Source organism: Pseudonaja textilis, chromosome Z (genome assembly GCF_049901715.1).
Source record: "Pseudonaja textilis isolate UNSWEBS1 chromosome Z, rPseTex1.2, whole genome shotgun sequence".
NCBI lineage: Eukaryota > Metazoa > Chordata > Lepidosauria > Squamata > Elapidae > Pseudonaja > Pseudonaja textilis.
Window position 1 is genome coordinate 129844980 of NC_142008.1, and position 20240 is coordinate 129865219.

At 43.1% G+C, this 20240-nt stretch overlaps 1 protein-coding gene across 6 annotated transcripts in view; it reads left to right on the plus strand.

The window, feature by feature from the left end:
* TAOK2 (TAO kinase 2) overlaps positions 1-16059 on the plus strand; it is a 41267-nt gene extending 25208 nt beyond the window's left edge. For 4 of the 6 annotated variants that reach the window (XM_026711892.2, XM_087918305.1, XM_087918304.1 and 1 more), the window contains one exon: positions 579-5287. In XM_026711892.2, the coding sequence (XP_026567677.2) occupies positions 579-2696 (2118 nt within the window). In that variant the 3' untranslated portion in view covers positions 2697-5287. Of the gene's footprint in view, positions 1-578; positions 5288-9690; positions 9904-10930; positions 11114-14205 lie in introns of those variants that run through there. The other 2 variants (XM_026711896.2, XM_087918307.1) reach the window with 1 other exon arrangement.
* The last annotated feature ends 4181 nt before the right edge of the window (positions 16060-20240 follow it).

Genomic DNA, 20240 nt, shown 5'->3' on the forward strand with positions numbered 1-20240 from the left:
CCTGTGTGCAAAAGTCTCAGGCCTGATCTCCCTACCTACCAACTAAACCCAACTACAGAGAAAGGAAAACCACTCCCAAACCTTAGATCGTCCAGAAGGATATTGTGGTTGATATAGTATCAACTCTCATATTGTTCACGTACACAAATAGGATACTAAGTCAAAGGGCAATGAAAAAGGGGTCCCTAATATGAGCTGCAGTGGTTAGAGTGCAGTACTGCAGGCTGCTACTGCTGACTGACTGCAATTTGTCAGATCAGATCCCACCAGGCTCAAGGTTGACTCAGCCTTCCAACCTTCCGACATGGGTAAAATGAGGACTCAGATAGTTGGGGGCAATAGGCTGACTCTGTAAACTGCTTAGAGAGGGTTATAAAGCACTATGAAGTGGTATATAAGTCTTAAGTGCTGTTGCTATTGCTAAAAAGAGTTGCTGTTGTCTGGCCGTTAGAGAAGAGGGTTCTCATTGGACAAAAGAAAGAAAAGTGCTGAATATTTCTTATATGTTGGAACCATAGATAAAACTCTATGGATCTGGACATTCTAACTCTGCTCTCTTCCCCACCCCTGACCCCCAGGAACTGAACAAGAAACAAACACAGAAGGATCTGGAGTGCGCCATGTTGCTGCGCCAGCATGAGTCTACCCAGGAGTTGGAATTTCGCCACCTTCATACTGTCCAGCGTACCCGCACAGAGCTTACCCGTCTGCAACACCAAACTGAGCTGTCAAATCAGCTGGAATACAATAAGCGCCGTGAACAGGAACTGCGCCAGAAGCATGCCATGGAGGTCCGGCAGCAGCCTAAAAGCCTCAAAGTAGGTGCTACCTACACACCACCTTGCTGCCAGTTGTGCCCGGAAGGGCAGGTTGTGGGAGTTCTGGAGTCAGGGCAGGGGCACTCAGGGGGTGACAGAAATGGACAGATACGAGGCTGGAAGTCAGACTCTGGACAGGACCTATTGGGTGGGCGTGGTCCTTGGGACAGTGTGGCGGGGGATCAGGAGCCTCTGGCAGACGTGCACACTGAGTATCTAGATCCAAAAGGGTGTCAGTTGGATGTCCTGGAGTCAGATTGTGTTTGTGATGATAGAGGTGATGGCACACGTGTTAGAGAGGTTTTGGAGTCAACTCAGGTTGAAGCTGAGGTAGGGAATGTGGAGATAAAATACCCAGGCCTTTTAGAGATGTACACACATACAAAGGACATTTCAAAGTCTGAGCTAGACGGTCATGAACAGGTGGTCCAGGAATGCAGTCAAGAGGAGGAAACTCCAAGGCCGGACGCAGTGCATATGGGGCCTCCTGTCCAAGAGTGGTCACAAAAGGGCATTGTAGGCTTGAGGGATCAGGGCGTAGAGTCTTTGATGTCAAAAATGAGGGATCGTGGGGAGGTGAAGCCAGATTGGCCCTGCATGGCAGATATAATTCCAGATGGGCAGGAGGCAGAAAGGCAGGAGTTCCTGGGGCTCGATGGGGAGGGTCACAATGTCTTAGGTTCAAGCAGCAAAGGGTGGATTTTAGACTATTCTATGGCTAGCCTAAAACAGCAAGAACTGTATGGCAAGGGAGTTGCCGATGTCGGTCTGAACCAGAAGTTTCTTGGAGAGCTGGATCTCTGCAGAGATGCCTCTGAGGCTCTGCTGCCAATCTGGGGGCGACCGGGCGTTCCGGAGCCTGATGGCCAAGAAGCTGACGAAGAGCTAGAACCATTTCTAGGCCAAGAGGATTTGTACGCTCTCCCCACTATTCTAGAGGAGGGGTCCTTGAGAGGTTCAGGTGATGGCTGCCCAGCCAGCGATCGATCCCTACAGTCAACAGGGGCTGGCAAGTCTCAGCCGGCCACCTCTCCAGTGGCAACGGTTTTGCCTCATGTTCTCTGTGTGGCTTTGGCTTTGTTGGTCTCTGCGTACCCTTGCGCCCCCAGTCTCCTGCTTTTGCTCGCTGCTCTCTGGGCCCAGGGGGGGAGTTTTCAAGATGTCCTCCTGGCCCTTGAAGGATTCCTAGTGGGCCTGGCAGTTACATACACCCTGTTGCACTCTGTTTTTCTTCTCTCCGGCTCCTCCTTTCTTCTTCTGATCAAGATGGGGGGGACAGTAGGGGTGGTGGGGTTGAGTGCCAACAGGGGGTGTCTGTATGTCCCGGTCATTCTTTTGGCCTCCTACCTCTTAGCTTCTCCCTGGGTTTTCCTGCCCCTTTATCTCCTGGGGGCCCTGGCAAGGCACAGCCTAAAGGGATTTCCCCGCCATGCCCGTCGGTTTCTGCTCTTGGCCCTTCTGCATTTCCCACGCCCGGTTTTCCGGATCTTGCAGCGCCTGGGGCTGGTTAGCGAACAGGGGCTCTTCCGCCTCTTCCCCAAAACAAACAAAGGCAGCTTCCGGAGTCGTATCCCGGTATTATCCCGCCATCGGCAGCCGCCCCTCCCCTGGCACCACCGGATCCTCACTCTCCTTGCCAAACCAATCCGTACCCTCAACAGGATCCTCACCAAGGTGATCTGCGCTCAGCTGCCCCCTTCTGTGCTCCATTGTCTCAAAGGCTTATATGTTCTGAGGGAGGAAAGGCCCAGCCGCATCCCCTGCTTGGTGGCACGTGTGGCAAGGCCCGGAAACCATTCCAGTGGGCCATTGAGACAGTTGAATAGAAGCAGTGGTCGCCTGCGTGTGTCCCCACCTGCCAGGAAGCCCTGGAGATAAGAGCCCTCCAGTATCTTGGGTTTCTATTCCTTGCCTATCATTGTGAAACAAGCCATTCCAGTTGAACTGCCTGTCTCTCACATGGCAATATTCTGTGCAGTGGGCCAGCTTCTGGAATTCTGGGGAATCAGACCGAAGTACTTTTCCAGTATTTACTCTCAAAGTCATTTTTTTTCCCTCCCTCCATGGTTTGTTGATGTTTTGCTGTTTTCTTACCAGGAGGTTCTGGGCAGGATGTGTTTGGTAAAAGAAGCTTTAATATGATCAGAGTGGAGAACCAAATGTTTGTGTGAGCTCTGATTATTTACATATTGGGTGTGGACGGGAGGTTTTGTCTTGTGTTCATTGTGTCAACGAGGAAAGAATCACCTGAGACCCTTTTGTGTCTGCTATTTGGGAGGGCCAAATATTTCCTATTTCCATCATCCAAGATAAGACAGCTCCAGGTATGCCAATAAAATAAATAATGTTCCATTCTTTACAAATTCTTTCTGGTAACCTCTATTTAAAAGATGCAGTAATGACTGCTTTTTCCATCTTCAGCATCTCTTGTGCAGTGAGGAGATTTTAATGTGTCTTCATGTCAAGCCATTTTTACCTTCTGAAAAGCTTTGAGTTCCTGCTAAAATACACTAGTTCTTCGTCTGCCACAGAGAACGAACCCCCTTTATAATGATATGAAGACTTGAGAAATTAAATACGTTTTGAAAAACCAAGTCCTTCAGCTCCTGAGTGTTTGCTTAGTTTAAGTGATTCTTTCGCCGTTCGTATATACTTCCACCATTGGTATGTGTGTGTGTGCATGTTTACACACACATACATATATTTATCATTTTTCACCATATTTGTAACAATCCCTCTTTTTAAAAGTTTGAACTTGAATGTTCATATTTGTATTTGTTTGTGGGTAGGTTGGTAAGTTTTATATAATTTTTTGTGCAGGGAGGAAAGGGGTTCTAATAGAATTTTTAAACAATACAATTTGACTGCAAATGGGAGAAATTCATAAAACAGCAGCTTATTGCTGTAGATTTTTTCCACTTAAAACAATAATGGGCCACCCAGTAGCTTTTTCTTCTTCTTTTAAATGAAAAACCACATGCTGGCATTTGAAATGAAGGCTGGCATGAGGTATGGCTTGGCATTGAAAGAAAAGGAAACTACCAAATGGTTTCAAATTACAAAGCTTTAAACAAAGAGAGGTGTGAGCAGTTGCATTTAAAAAGTCAAAGAAAAGCCCACACCCCCAAAGCCGTATCCGGCTGGCTAAATTCGGCGGAACTGCCCATGTTGCAAATTGCTGCGCCCCACCCACCCAATTCCCCTTCACTTTTAAACCTCTGCCCACATCACTCTTCTAGGAACTATTTCCTAAGCTTTAGGGTAACGATAGTCAACACGCGTCCACTGCCATGTGATGAATGCGTTATCCCCAGCTCCTGGCTAGATGACCCCCTGCTACACTGAGAGGATGGTACTATTCTTCCATCCAATCATCAGCTGTTACAGTTCTGAAACCCAATGCTTTGGCATTGAGGTTACCAAACCTCTATTACAGCCTGCCCCACTTTTTAACTCCAGTATCTTGATCCATTTTAATTGTGACATACTGTGTCCATTTTAATTGTGACATACATCCACTGCATTGGGATGACTTTGCACAGCAATAAGGGCAAGCTAAGCGTAAAATTCCCAACCGTTTGCATTAATTTCTTTGTTGATTAACTAGCTTTTAAAGTTTTTATTTATTTGGTAGGGAATCAAACTGAAGTCCAAATCATTCTTGGCAACATTATATCATCACAGAATCAATATTTTTAATCCACTCAGGATGTTAACGTGACTGACAACAAACAGAGTGGTCCTGAATTCACCAACTTTGAGAATAAATCCTGTTTGTTTCAGTAGCAGTTAAGAAAATCGGCTTTGCAGTGGCTAAGATTTTTGTCTTTCTGAGTAGGCAATGCCATGTTTTATAGACTTAAATCAATTTGAAAAGAGTCTTCATTCCTGTTTATTTTTGTAGCATATTTTTAAAACAGTCTCTGCATTTCTATGTATTTTTTTTCAGTTTCTTGTTATCCATTCTTCTTGTAGTTAGCCCAGTTCCCTCCTCCCAATTTACCATCAATAAGTTTCAGATTATCCTAAATTAGAAATAATTCCATGCTCATTGATTCTGGCTTTTGGTCCCATGTTTGCATAAAGCACATACCTTGTATTTCTCCCTTTTTTGGTTCACCTGTGATTTTTTTAATTTATTTCAGTTTTGCAACATCCATGGATTTGTGTATTTTTTTTAGCATTCCTCTTAACCTTTTTTTTTTTTGGCCAAGTTTGTTTTCATTAATCTAGATTCTATTTTGTCCATTTTAATAATATATTTTGTATTCCCATTTTGTGTGTGTTTGAACTATGTTTTTTTTTCCTCTATGTTCACATTTTTTAAAAACTATGTGAAATATTTTTAATTTATTTCTCCCATTTCATGTGGGGGGACATTCTTCTGTGGTTTATTTATTTCTCCCTTCCCTATTGTGGATGCATGTGAAATTTTGAAGGAAAAAAAAAATAAAAATTCTGCACCACAATTTACCACCTCTGTATTGTGAATTTTGAGTTTGATGTGATTTGATTTTTAAGAAAATAGGGCACTTAAGCTTAAATATGGGGCTATATGTCTATTTTCATGCACTTTGTGCCAAAAACATCAATTAATGTACTTTAGGTTTCCATAAGTAAAATTATTGGGAGGCTGTAAGTGGAGGTTTGTTCTTCCACATTCCACTGTTACCTTAATTCCTAGTACCTCATTTCTCTCTTTATGACCTCGCAAGCATATGAGGTGCTAATGAAATAAATTAAAATAACATACACAAGTGGAAAACGTATAGACAATTTTTTTTACCCCCTTTGGGGTTTGGGGTCATTTTAGATGTCCAAAGAATGATGAAAGATTGTAGCCATGAAAAGTTGTAGGATAAATTACAGAGGTGTAGCATAAATTACAAAAAAAATGAGTGGGTTTTGATATGAGGGATGTCATCAGAGATGCAAGGAAATAAACATTTTGCTCATCAATATGAGCTTTGGGGTGAATAGACTCAATTTAAATAAAAAGAGAATAGCATTTCCTTGGCAGCTCAAAAGTTCGCTTCTGCATATCCAAAAACTCATAATTGGAAACATAACTTATAAAGGGGGAGGAGGGCATTTAATTTGGATTAACCCTACCCCTATCCCTTGCATCATGTTTTGTGATAGTCAGGTGGATTCCTCCCTCATGCATCATGTTTTGCTCAGAATTGCCTTCTCTCCCTTTGTGTTTTCCATGTGGCCAATTTAGCATGGATCATGGGACTGTAGTCCACATAACTGGAATGCACCAAACTGGGAAAGCTGGGGCCAGCATTCTTCATGAATTATTTTAAACTAGTAGGGTATTCAAATTCTGTACTGTGGCTGATAGAACGATAAATCACTAAAAGGCCTTGCCAAAGAAATGAACTTTTCCAAGATTTAAAAATAATTTATGATGTTTGTCCTTGGTAACTGCAGGTCCATTTTTGACAAATGTATGAAGTTTGCATCCGTATAACATTTTATACAGTGACGAACAACAGATATTCATCACTCTTGCAGATTCTTGTCTCTCAAAATCAGCTGAGTTTGTTCTATCAATGCCTGAAAAATAATATTTTGGGTTTTGCTAGGCAAAATGGTTTCCATTTGACATCTTAATGCTGAAACCTACTCTCATCCTTCCTTCCATTTCTCCAACATGTATTTTGAAATGAAATTGAATAGTGCTTAGATTACAAGAGAAGGCCTAAAAGTCCTTTTAAAGTGAGTGCAGATGGATTGGAAGTTACCGCCAACAGAGATAAGTCCTCAAAAGGTATCCTGTGGAAACTTTCCAATCCTGAACATGAGAATGAAGAATATTTTTTGTTGCAGAACAGGGTAGAGGATGAAGAGCCATCACCAGCTTATTGGGGAATGGGTGTTGAGAATATCACCTACCATCTATATTTAGGCCATGATGTGGAGCTGCAGTGATGTCATTTTTTTTATACAGATTATGGTAATGTGCACTGATTTTTTTTCCACTTTAGCATTTTTTAGAAAAACCCAACATGCAGTTGTCTCAAAAGTCCTTTTTCCAACAGCAGACAGACTTGTTTTTTCCTTGAGGAAGAAGAGCAAAATGTTTCAATTCTCACCCAAGAAACTTCATATGTTGTGATGGTGATGGTTTGTGTGTGTGTGTGTGAGAGAGAGAGTGGGGGCGGGGGGCGGGTTGGAAGGACAGGTACTGGCAGTTGAGACTGAATATTGGCAGGATGGAAGGAAAGGTTCTTTTTTTAATCAAGTTTTTTTAATTTATTTTACTTATAGTCATCAATACATAAACAGTGTGGCACCTAATCGTCATACATTTTGGTGCAGAAATAACAACATTCATCACATCCCTTACATTCATCACATTTGTATATATAATTCTAATATTGATAACACATATTTATAATAGTTCATGATCCTGCATTGTTTAATTACTCAGCATTCCAATACCTTCTTCTAATGCCAATCACCACATTATTTAAACATACATAATAATTTCATTATTCAATTTCTTCTTTTGTTTTTATATATTTTTAAAAAAGAAACATCTCTTTTGGCGAGCGCTATGGTTTCAGGTTTTTACATTTCAATATAAACAAGACCCGGAAGGAAAGGTTCTGACTGTGGTGTGTGTGTTGGGGTGCATGTGGAAGGATTGTATTTCTTTGCAGTCCTCTGGTTGTTAGTGCTCTCCCTGAGAGCTGTTGAGGCCACTTGGAGGTTTGTCTTTACCCTCAAGGTCACCTGAATCAGGGTGCAACTGTAGAATCTTCTTGGAACTGCTGCAAGAACTGCACTGTAGGCTGGAAGTAGGGGATGCACAACCAATTGCATTCTGATTCAGGTGATCTTGAGGGCAAAGGCAAACCCGCAAATGGCCAAGAGCTCTCTGGGAGAGTATTAACGACGAGATGACTGCAAAGAAATGCAGTCCTTCCACCCCCACCATCTGGTCAGAAACTATCCTTCCGTATATACCCACCCACCCCACCATCAGAATTGATGAAGTTTCTTGGACAAGAAACGAAACGTGTTATAATTCTTTCTCAAGGGAAAAAAACAGTCTAATTGTCTTTTGAAAAAGCACTTTAGAGTCAGCTGTGATCCGGATGACAGATTCTCCACAGACGTCCAACATTCCGCTGTTTAACACACTCCAAGGTGTGCGTGTAAAGTTTCTGATATAGTTCAGAATCTGGCATATCATTCATTTGTGCGTTTTATATTCAGGAATGATCACTGATAACTCAGGAAGAAACAAACAAGCAAATATTTACTGAATGTTTGTCCAAGATTTCAGCCTCTTGAACAAGCAGACCCCTTGTAAATTTCCCTGCCGAAGCTTCTTTGCCTGTCGCCTGGTCATCAGCCAAACACAGATAACTAGGAAATATAATCAACGGGGAGAACTAGCTAGAACCCTTCAGCTGCTTCTCAGTTCATAATACTGGTAGTCCTTGACTTATAACCACAATTGGGCCCAGAATTTTCACTGCTAAGCAAGGCAGTTGATAAGTAAGCCATACCCGGTTTTGCAACCTGTTTTTTTTAGCCACGGTTGTAAAACATTTCACTGCAATTGTTAAGTGGATCATTAAGTGAATCCGGCTTCCCCTACGGACTTCGCTTGTCAGAAGCCTGCAGAGAAGGTCACAAATGGCAATCACATTATCCCAGGACGTTGCCACTATTGTACATAAATGCTGGTTTTCCAAGCACTTGAATTTTGATCATGGGAATGCTGTGACGGTCGTAAGTGTGAGGGTTGCTTGTAAGTCACTTTTTTCAAAGCCGTTGTAACTTCGAATGGTCATTAAACAAATGGTTGTAAGTAGAGGATTACCTGTAGGGCCTATAGGAAATTTCTAGCAGGTCTCCCCATTCCCGTTGTCCTAGTTATTCCACAGGCAGCCATCCTCTCATAAAGGAATATATGAAGCTTCTTCATCGACTGGTTCAATTATTTTTTTCCATGCAGGCATGGCATTTATCCTTCATGGGGTCTTAGGCAGAAAGAAGACCCTCCTAGTCCTGCTTCTTGAAGCTACCTCATAGATGGTGTCAGCAAATGCATACTGCATTGTTCCTTCTTTCAGAGCAAATCCCATTTTTGGTTATTTCTAGTTTAATTGGGTATGTCTAGTCTAGTGAAAAGAAGAACTAGGGCTAATATGGTAGCAGCATTTCAAAGGGGCTTCCCCAAAGAAAAGGGAGTCAAGCTATTCTCCAAAGCATCTGAAGGCAGGAGAAGAAGCAATGGATGGAAACTAATCAAGGAGAGGAGCAACGTAGAACTAAGAAATTTCCTGAAAGTTAGAATAATTAAATCAGTGGAACGACTTGCCACCAGGTGTTGGGTGCTCCAACCTGAGGTTTTAAAGAAGAGATTGGACAACCATTTGTCTGAAATGGTATAGGGTTTCCTACTTGGGGGGAGTGGGGTTGGACTAGAAGACCTCCAAAGGTTCCTATCAACTGTTACATTGTTATGTTTCATCAACCTATAGCAGGAAGTATATTTTCGCTCCATTCATGCTGTTTGGTTGGGCTGTAGCTATTTCATATTTTGATTTAAGTGGGAACATTAGAATAGTAAAACTACTGAGTAAAACTAGAATTAGTTTATTCCCACCAAAACCCCCACTGGTGGAAGTTGTTTGTCTCTAATACATGCTCCTCTGTCTCTCCCTCTCTCCCTCTCCCTCTCTCTTTCTCTCACCTTCTCTCTCTCTCTCTCTCTCTCTCCTTCTCTTCCTTTCACATTTGTTCTTTATTTGCCATTCTCTTTCTCCCGCCTCTGGTCACTGGCATTGTTCTGTTTTTGTTTTCTTGTTTTCCCTCTTTTTCTCCTCTTCCTCCTCTTGCTACCCAGTCCAAAGAACTGCAAATTAAAAAGCAGTTTCAGGACACCTGTAAGATCCAGACGCGGCAATACAAGGCCCTCCGCAACCATCTCTTGGAGACCACCCCAAAGAGCGAACACAAGGGGATCCTCAAACGCCTGAAGGATGAACAGACCCGCAAGCTGGCCATCTTAGCCGAGCAGTACGACCACAGCATCAATGAAATGCTCTCCACCCAGGCCGTAGGTACCCTGCGCTGCCCTCCCCTTGGGTGGAAGAGAGGGAGGAATCAGCCCTTCCTCTATCCCCGGAGAAGAGCGTTTTCCAACCATGCTTTGAATCCTAGGCCCTAACCAATTATTTTTTTCAGTTTTTATTTCTATCCTCAACCTTCTTCCTCCAGCTCTGGCCAGCCAAAGTTTGAGATAAAATGACCAAACCCCATGGGATATGGGCTGACCACTTGAGGTGGAATTTATCTACCTTGAACAAAGCCCAAGAGATTGATTTATCCTTAAACGTGGCTTTGATTTTAATACCAGTTTAATTGTCTTGCTTTTTCCCAAAAGAAAAATGGAAGAGAAGATGCTGAGAGTAAAACGTTTTAGAGAGCCGTAATTGCTTGCTCTCAAAACTGTAGTCCCCAAGGCTTCCTTGGAAAGAGGCTGCCTGCCAAGCCACAATGTCCATTGTGTGCAATGGGGCCCTTGTTCACAGGGCTCCGAAGCATGTTTTTCTCTGTAGCATCTTCTTCACTCCCAAATAAACCCCAAAGAGGTGGGTGACTAGTTTTAAAGTTCTGGGGCTAATAGAGTTCCTTTTACCATAACTGCTTAATGAATATAAGCTTTGATCTCCTGACGCCATAAAAAAACATGAACCTGACAGTATGTCTGTTCTTAAAACAGACTCTTCCACCCACCTCTGCCCTTTATTGGGGCAGGTATGAGGTGCTTTCTAAACAGAATAGACAGAAATCCCAGAGGTACCCCTTGTCCTTCGCTGAGATGGGGAATGCTCAGCGAGTTGAATTTCTAGCCGTTGTCAACCAGGGAGCCGTACCACAAACAGGAATTTTCGCCATATAATCCCCTTGAGGTAGAGAGCCCTCCAGCAACGGTTTTGCAAAGCAGGCAGACTAAGCGGAGTCAATTTAACAGATTTCTGCCTTTGGTTAGAGGCCAGTCTGTCACTTTAAGAGCCAGGCTATCCTAAGTGGGTTTTGTAGGACCTTATGTCTTCTTCCTCCTCCTCCTCCTCTCTTCCTAGCTGCGTTTGGATGAAACTCAGGAGGCAGAATACCAAGTCCTAAGGATGCAGCTGCAGCAGGAGCTCGAGCTGCTGAACGCTTATCAGAGCAAAATCAAGATCCACACCGAGGCCCAGCATGAGCGCGAGATCAAGGAGCTGGAGCAGCGGGTGTCTATCCGCAGGGCCCTCCTAGAGCAAAGAGTAAGTACTTCCCATTCTCCCCGCCTCTCCAGGACAATCTATGGAGCTTCTGGGGGGGTCCAAAGATATTGCAGCACCCACCAAGATCTGTGGCTCCATCTTCAATCCCACTTAGAGGCCCCAAATGTAATGCAAATCTGAGCTATTTATTCTCTCAGTACTAAAGATGAACAAGCTTTTTCCATTGGGTGCTGCAGTCCCTAGAAGAATCTGTTGGAGACCCTGTATCAAAAAATGAGTGGGGCTTCAGTGGGTTTGGGGCAAAGCCCGAACCTCAAAGGATTTTCTGACACCGCCTTTTGACCTCTCACACTGACGTCCCTGGTTTCTAGTTTGGCCTTTTGATGTCATTCCTACCTGGCAGCTGAAAACAGAATCTTCTCCCTTGAGGTCTGACATCAGACTTTGTCTCTGGCAAGAAGTTATCCATCGCTAATCCATAATCACTTCAGAAGCCCTGTGTGAATCAGCAACTAACTCTTAATTACTCTAGTGAACATAATTTCACTTTCCAAGCTATAGTTTGGGGTGAGCTGTTTTAGGCTTTGTGGATGATGTTCTCCTTGGACTACACTCTAGAACAGAAAAATCACAGTGATTGAATGGTGTTCATATTGATTGTAGTGTACAGATCGTTCTTTTTGAAAAGTTGGGAAGTGTGAGCATGTGCAGAAATCAAGAACGAAAACCCGCTTTTTTTCTGGAAGTCTTCCACTCTTTATTCTTTGCTTTTTAAAGGGTCAGTTATTCAGGGTCATTTGGAGTTCAGCAGCCTCCAAATTTAATAAAAGAAGTAGAAAACGTTCTGTTTATTCAGGAGAAAGACAATAGTGCCACCGCAGTTCTGCATAGGATGGTTAGCTCCAGGTTCCTAGCAGCGGCCAACCGTCAGGCTGTTGAAGTCTAACAGAAACAAGGTGTTTTATGAACTTTGCTTCTTCTGTTGGGTATTATGAGGATGGTTACTTCAATGGGAATTCACAAAGGAGAAGTCTTAACAGCATTCGGAAGGCATCATATCAATAATATTTGTTTCATTGGCTTCCTGGAGGGATCTGATTGGTTGAGAAAGGCTACTGGATTCTCCTCAATCTTTAATCTGACTCAGCAGATCTTCTCTTGTGCTTTGAGCTATAAAGTGTCTCTTCTTGCCTTGTGAAGCCACTCGACAACACTAGTCCTTCTTACTCTTTGCTTTCCATGGAAAGTAGAGAGGGAATAACAACAGAATGCAAGATAGTGCTCAACTTAGGACCACTATTGAGCCCAACATTTATATTGTTAAAACATTTGTTAAGAGAATTTTGTCCCGTTTTACTATTTTTCTTGCCACAGTTGTTAAGTGAATCACTGCAGGTGTTAAGATAGTAGCACAGTTGTTACCTGAACCTGGCTTCTCCATTGACTTTACTTATTAGAAGGTCGCAGAAGGGAATCCTATGATGCCAGGATATTGCAATGGTCATAAATAAGAGTCAATTGCCAAGCATCTGAATTTTGATCACATGGCCATCAGCATGCTGCAATGGACATAAGTGTGAAAAATGGTCATAAGTCACTTTTTTTCAGCACTGTTGTAACTTTGAATGGTCACTAAATGAACTGTTGTAACTGGTCAGAAGCGACCTTTTTCAAGACCATTTAAATAATAATAATAATCTCCAAACAAATAGTTGCAAGTCGAGTTGTACCTGTACCACTGCTTTTGAGTAAGAAAAACTCTGTGGAATTTTAGAGTTTTCTTATTTTATTTTCTGTTCTTCAGTTCAGCTGTAGCTTTGTACTTTTACAACTATTTAGATGATTTACTCCTCTCCTTCTGCTCCCAACCATTTTCAATTTTTCTATTCTGGATTTAGAACTTCTCTTCCCCCTAAATGAATCTGAGGCTTGCGTGGTTAATTTTTTGTATGGTGTTCTGAATAACAGGAGATGTTTACCTTCTATTCCCTACTAGGCAAGTTGATTTCAGCTGTGGCAGCAAAATAATACCAAACTGTGCTTTCATAAAGCATTGAACTCTTTTTTTTTAACATAGAAAAATAGCTGGGAATAAGCATTATTCAGGGCACACTAATTACACGCTCCTCCTGTCTTTCTAAAAGTACCCCCATGGGATCAGACTGTGATGCACCTGAGACTCTAGCATGACAAAAGCAATTATTTCACTTTTAATTCCTCCATTCCTGCAGAATTTGCATTCCTAAGAAACTTGCAAAATGTATTACAAATGGGGTTGCTTTGTTCTAAAGTGGGTTTTTTATATTAAGGGTTTTTTTTTAGTTAATCTGAGCTAAATGTCCTATCGCCTTTATATTTCGTGGTTCTTCGGGTTCAGCTATGAGGTTACAGGCATCTTATTGAAACAGCGAGAATCTGAGTAGAGATGATGAAATATGCCCTATCCCATGGGCCTCTTTTGGGGACAAGGAATCTCCATTATCTCTAATTTAGGAGAGATGTGTTGAGTGCTAGATCTCGGTTCCTCATTTAAGCAATTCAGCCAACTTCATGTATGTCTTAAAGAGGGTTGTTACTGAATCCAATTCTTAATCATTTTGGCACAGGTAGTTCTCAACTTAACAACAACTGAGCCCCAAATTTTTGTTGCTAAGCAAAGCAGGTTTAAGTGAGTTTTGCCCCATTTTGCAACCTTTTTTCTCACAGTTGTTAAGTCATTGCAGTTGTTAAGTGAACCATGCAGTCATTAAGCGAACTCGGCTTCTCCTAATGACTTTGTCAGAAGCCAGCTGGGAAGATTACAAATGGTGGTTATATGATCCCAGGATAATGCAACTGTCATAAATACAAGCCAGTTGCCAAGTGCCTGAATTTTGATCACATGACCATGGGGATGCTGCAACAGTTGTTAAGTGAAAACCACTCATAGGTCACTTTTTTTCAGATCCGCTGTAATGGTCACTAAACAAATGATTGTAAATTGAAGACGATCTGCAGCGTATCCTTGTTGGCTACCAAGTGAGACAAAATGGCTGCTTCTCACTGCTGCTCTGGTATCCAAGCAAGTCTGTTTGTGGATTCTTGCACTTGAAGTCATGGTGCTTCCCCCCACCCCTCCTTTCCTTCTCCAGATCGAAGAGGAGATGTTGGCCTTGCAGAATGAACGCTCCGATCGCATCCGCAGCCTCTTGGAGCGCCAGGCCCGGGAGATCGAAGCCTTCGACTCTGAAAGTATGCGTCTGGGATTCAGCAATATGGCGCTCACAGGCATTCCAGCTGAAGCCTTCAACCAAGGCTACACGGCCCCTCCTCAGCCCTGGCCCTCCCGCCCGGTTCCCCGCAGCGGCTCCCATTGGAGCCACGGGGTTCAGAATACAGCTGGTGCTCCTCACGCATGGAGGCAGCCTCCCATGCTTGCCCCAAACCCTTCAGCCTGGCTTCATCCCCCTTCCTCATCTCCCTCCTCCTCTTCCTCCTCCTCCTCGGCTCCTAGCGGCCGCTCCAATGTGGTCATGCTGAGAAACAGCCCCCAACCACTGCGGCGCACAGCTTCTGGCGGCCAGTCGGACCAGGGCATCAGCCGTTCAGCCAGCGTCACTTCTCACATCCTCAACGGGTCACATTTTTCCTACTCGTGAAGCGATTGGTAGAGAACAGGGAGACTTGGCTGGAGGCAAATGGGGGAATTGGCTGGTGAAAAAGGGAGGGAGGCGGGGCATGTTATCCGGGGGTCGATAAGTTAAAAACAAAAAACAAAAATGGGAGATGCTGTGAAACTGGACCACAGTGGAAGCTCTCAGTCATCATCAGTAGCCTTTGAGTTGTCAATCACCAGGAGAAGGTTGGACTGTGAGATGGAAGGTTGAATTCTCGTCCTCTGGAGCATAGCTGGTGCCTCCTCACATCGTGGCTTCCTATCCCTTGCCAAATGGATAGAGACATCAAAGCTGCGAACATGATGTTGGCAGTCTATTCTTGTGTCCCTGACGACTGTCGGTTGCTCCCCCAGCGTGGCCACAATCTGTAGATGAAGACAGACCAAGAATAGTGTTCCAGCAATGGAGATAAAGTTATCCCTTCAGGGTGTGGCTAAATAGTCTCTTCTCTTGAGAAGGGAGGGGAAAAAAGAAAAGAAAAATACTCCCACAATACAACAAATCCAGAATTTTTAATTGTGCACTGTGGCTTGTTTGTGGGTGTAAGCTAGAAACCCTCTCCAAAGCCCGGGGTTCCTTGAAGTCAGCTTGGCTAGTGAGAGGAATGAATAGGCCTTTGAACTGGAGAGAATCCTGGATTTGCATTGATGGTGGGGCTAACCTGCATGTGTAGAAATTTTCAGAGTGACAGTGAAGAACTTTGCATCCTGGACGTAGACAGTGGCTTTTGTTCCTGCCCAAATTCACAAGACAGGAGGAGATGACAGAAGTTAATCTGTTTTTTTTGTGTACCTTCCTTAACTTAACTCCCTCCCAAGGATGGGAGAGGGAAGTATATAGGACAGGCTACTCTGGGCTCTTAATCTGCATTGCCTTCTCTTTCTCAATCAGGGGCCTATCCAGCTCTAAAGACTGCCTTGGCATCATGCTGGTCCCACATGATGGGGAGAATAAATGGGTTTTCAACTCTTTTTACCCCGATCATGATCCGAATGTAGATATTAATCAGTGCCCTCCATCCACAACCCCAGTGTCTGTTTTAAAGTCCACCTTAGTCTGGGGATCATCTGTCAACAGTCAATCCTTATGCTTATAAACATTGTCTTTTTTTCCTCATTCTCCTCTCTCTTATAGAAAAAGCATCCAAAAATTCTTGTTACAAGGGGCTTTGGACTGGAGCTCTCCCCATACACGCACATATAGCACATTTAGTTTCCTGATCACAATCTAGATCTCTGGAAGAGATTTAGCTTAGTGCTTATGCAACTAACCTTTATATGAAATTACCTCCTCTGGGTTGTTTTAGATGCAGTTTGCCCACCTTACAATTTTCAAGCCTTTTTGTCTTCTCCGTATTTGTCACCTATCACAGCCTTGGCACCTTCCCTTGCTCATGTTCGCCTCTTCTAGTCTGCAGCTCTGCAAACCTGGATTCATATTTGCACATAGGAGATTTGGTTGCAGAGTTTAGGGAGCCAGCTATGTCGAGTACTTTACTTGGTTGGCTCAGATTGCACACAGTGCCATTGTCATCTCATTTTTTCCTGCGTTCCTACACATTCTCCTTCTCAAGCCATATATCCACTTTGTAAATTACAGACAACCCAGTATGATCAAACCTCAAGGCTGTCTATCCAGGGTTTGAGATCAGGGACCACTTGACCTAATAAATGATGTTGAAGGCCAGCTATCTCTACTCCGGGCTGAAAAACAGACCCTCCTTTTCCGCTAAAAGGCAGGCAGATTAATTAACCTAAAAACAATCAGGATGAGACTGAAGTGATGAGTCCCATCAGCCAACTGAAACATTTTCAAAATCGTGTCTTTCTTATTTTGCGGATTTGCCTGAACTTCCTTGGTGTTCCATCCAAAAGAAAGTCTGAAATCAATATCACGAAAGGGTGTGCGTTTGATAGGAATTAGAGAACTAAACCCCAGTTTCTTTCATGAGAGTTAATCTGGCAGTGAGGGTCACTTGGGATTAATCCTCTCTTCCTGCCCCCTTCCCCAATAAAATCTAGAAACCATAACAGTCTTCACCAACCTGATGTTCCCCAGATAACTTGGACTGCAACTTCCATCATCCCCAGCCAGGATGGCTAAAGAGAATTCTAATTCAGCTTCTCTAGCGGGCATCAGGACCAGCAAGACTGTTGTAGGGAGAAGATTTTTTGCAGTTCTTACAAAATGAAGTGTGAGGTCATGTTCATTCACAATGCTGAAGTTTTTCGAATTTTAAACAATAGTGTACGGTAGGTGATTATGGTGGCTGCCTCAGGAGGGTGTCCTTTTCTTCTAGCCACATCAGAGAAGAATGCCAGGGTCCTATTCAGTGACCGCAGATGTGAAAGCTCATGATGATGAACTCTCCTGTTTTAAATTGCAAGTGGGAGAATTCTGAGGAAATTAAAATGCCCATTGGAAAACTAGTTGTCAGATGACCTCTGAGATAGAACTTCTGAGGCACTGGTTTTGTGTGTGTTACAGACATTTTCCCTGTTTGGGGAGTGGGGTGCATCTAACTAGGTTGACTCTGACCAGTTATTAAAAGCGAGCAGAAGGGAGGATTTCACCAGCTCCCGTCTGCTCTTTATGTAGATAAGGCTCAGGTTAGCTAAGGTGCAGGAGGAGAAAAACTGTCCACTTCACCAAGAAACACTTCTCTCCCACCCCCCAGAAAAAAAGTTCCTTAACTTTTTGAAATGGGAGTGGAAGAGAAATAATGCTAGCACCCTAGAAAGAGGCATTTGTCCTAATAAATAGGGAGGATGTTTGTCTCATTTCACAGGTGGGCTTCTAAGAACCATTCAGAGCAGCTGGAGGGTATTGCAAAGCATCCCATGTGCAAAACGAGAAGACCCCAAATCTGTGAGGGCAGAATAGAAGATTCTTGGAAGGGCCAAACTCTTCCTCCTCTTAAAAACATTCATACTCGTGAGGGTTTTTTTTTTTGCTCTTGCACGAGAACCTGAAATTCTGCCCCCAGTGCAAGGCAGCCAAAGCACACCTCTCCCCTCTCTCCCTCTAACCAAATGCAACAACTTAATTCTCAAATTCCCCTCCCCCCGCCCCCCCCCCCGCTTTCTTTTTTTCTTTTTCAAATCTCCACAGTGCTCCTTCCCCCAACGCAACCCTTAGGCCCAACGTTTGCCTCCACTGTCAACTCAGTCTGGTGGGTTTTCCCCCAGAACCCTCTCCCAGATTTGGCAAGCCCGTTTTCTACTTGAATCAGACCCCCTTTGTTTAAGAGGGGAGGGTGGGAGGGAAAAGGGAGGCAGAGGAGAGTCTTTTATGACTTCAAGATGCTCATTTAGTGATTTTTTTGTCCTGCTTGCCTGGGACTGAGAAATGGGGTTACACGGAAGGATACGGATGGAGGGGCTTGATGTATTATAATACTACTTATGTTTCTAAAAAAAAAAAAACTTTTTTCTGTTTTTGGTGCCATAACTTATATGTACAGTTTTCCTCTTCCTGGGGTTTTTTTTTTTTTTTTTTTGGTTTATTTGTTTGTTTGCGCTGCCCCGGCCCACCCCGCCTTTCTTTTCTTGTCTCCCTCTGTGTGGGTGATTAAAAACTAATGTGAGTGTGTGTATGTATGTCTTTTTTTATATATGAAGAAAAATGTTGTGGGGAAACTTAAGACATATGTGTCCTATGGAATGTAATAGAAAATAAAACACTTTAAAAAAAAAAAAGAACGGGGGTGGGGAAGCTTGAATCTTACACGGGAGAGCAAACGTGAAAGGAAAACGCAAAAGTGGAATTGGTTGCTATCCAGAAGGCTACCAATGGGAGAGGCTTTGGGCGGGATGAGAAATCTTTTAATAAAAATGTTGAATATTTAAAAAAAGAAGAGTTGTCTTGTTGTTCTTTTCTTGGGGAGGGATGAACAACTCCAAGGTTAGAGCAATTTTATGACAAGATGCTAAAACTCACACATCTGTGGGTTACTTGGTGCTCTCTGAGCTTGGCTGTTTTCTTGCAGAGCCTTCGGTATCCAACTAGATAACATCATGAGTGCTAGAAGGGATTGGGGTTTGCTCACAAATCCTTCTAGCACTGATGATGTTACCTAGCTGGGTGATGAAACATCTGCAAGGAAAAAAACCCAAACTCGGACAGCTCCTAGGAACCCACAGTTCAACCCTGAACTACAGCTTCTCGGAAATCTTAACAGCAGCACATTTCAACTGTCCTTTCTTGTACAGCTCCCAACCCTAAAAGGTTTCTATCTTGAAAGCATGAACTTGTTCGTTTCCTTTCTAAAGTACGTTTTCTGACTCACAGCCAGCATCCTGGAACTGCAGATCTGTCCTGTGTGGCATTTCGCAAAAGTTTGGTCCTCCTGCTTTATAAGGAATTCTGTCACCTAGCAACTGGATTCTGGAAGCATTCCCATGGTAACAGCATCACGGCAGTTTGGCAAGCAACAGGAGACACAGCTTAGTTTCATTTCACCTCCCACACTGGGGCACCTGAGGAGGAAAGGGGGTTGTGTTTGAATGGGAAAGACGGCTTGTGTCTACGTCCAAGATTGGTGACTTCACACATTTCCTGAAGGCAGATTCTCGCCCCTCTCTTTGCAGCCAAGCATCTGAGCATGGGCAAAGTCCTGACTTTCTGTTCTGTTGGGCCCTTGAGAAATACACCAGATGTTTGAAACTGCTGTATCTTACATCATATTGCAGAACAACAGGTTCGATCGGTGCCTGTAATCAATCTTGGGAATCTGAATTTCAGGCCTTGTGTATGCATGGTTGTGTTCTGCCTGACACTTCAGGATAAAGGGGAGAATTTAGTAGCTATCTTACCCTCCTGGACAGAAGAAAATCACAGCTCCCCATTTAATCCTCAAATCGGGATCCAAGCTGCAAGATTTCCAAAAGGTAAACAAAGCATAGACTAAAGCCAGCTTTTGTTCTGTAGCAGTGGTTCAAAGATCTTGGTGTAGCAGCCAGGGGTGTCTGTGGGGTGTGATCAAAGTGTGCAAGGCACATTTTAAAAAAAATAGATGGGAGTTTGGGCCACACTATCACACTGCCATGTCTATTTTACAGGAGCCCCTAGGAAGGCCTTTCATTCTCCCTACTTACCCTTATTCACCCAGTTTCCATCTAAAAGCACCACAGAAGCAGGCAGTCAATATTATACAACCTGCAAATAAGTATTTTCTTCTTCCATTGAGCTAATATCAAATCAAATCGAACATTTAATGTCAATGCACAACATGTGTACAATGAAATTGAAATATGTGGGCGCAAGTGACAGATTTTAATTAATTTTTAGTAAACTACCTTGAGATTGCTGGCCCCAATTTGTAAGTATTCTATAGGGTTGCTTTTCCTTTTATTTTTTTCTTGTCACTTGAGAAAAATTATTTTTCTTCTGACTTGAAAAATAGTGGCAATATTTTAAAATATTGGTGGTGGGGCAGAGGGACAAAAAGTAAACAAAATTTTCAGCAAGAAATAGAAACATTTGCCAAAGATTAGGTAGCTACATTTTAA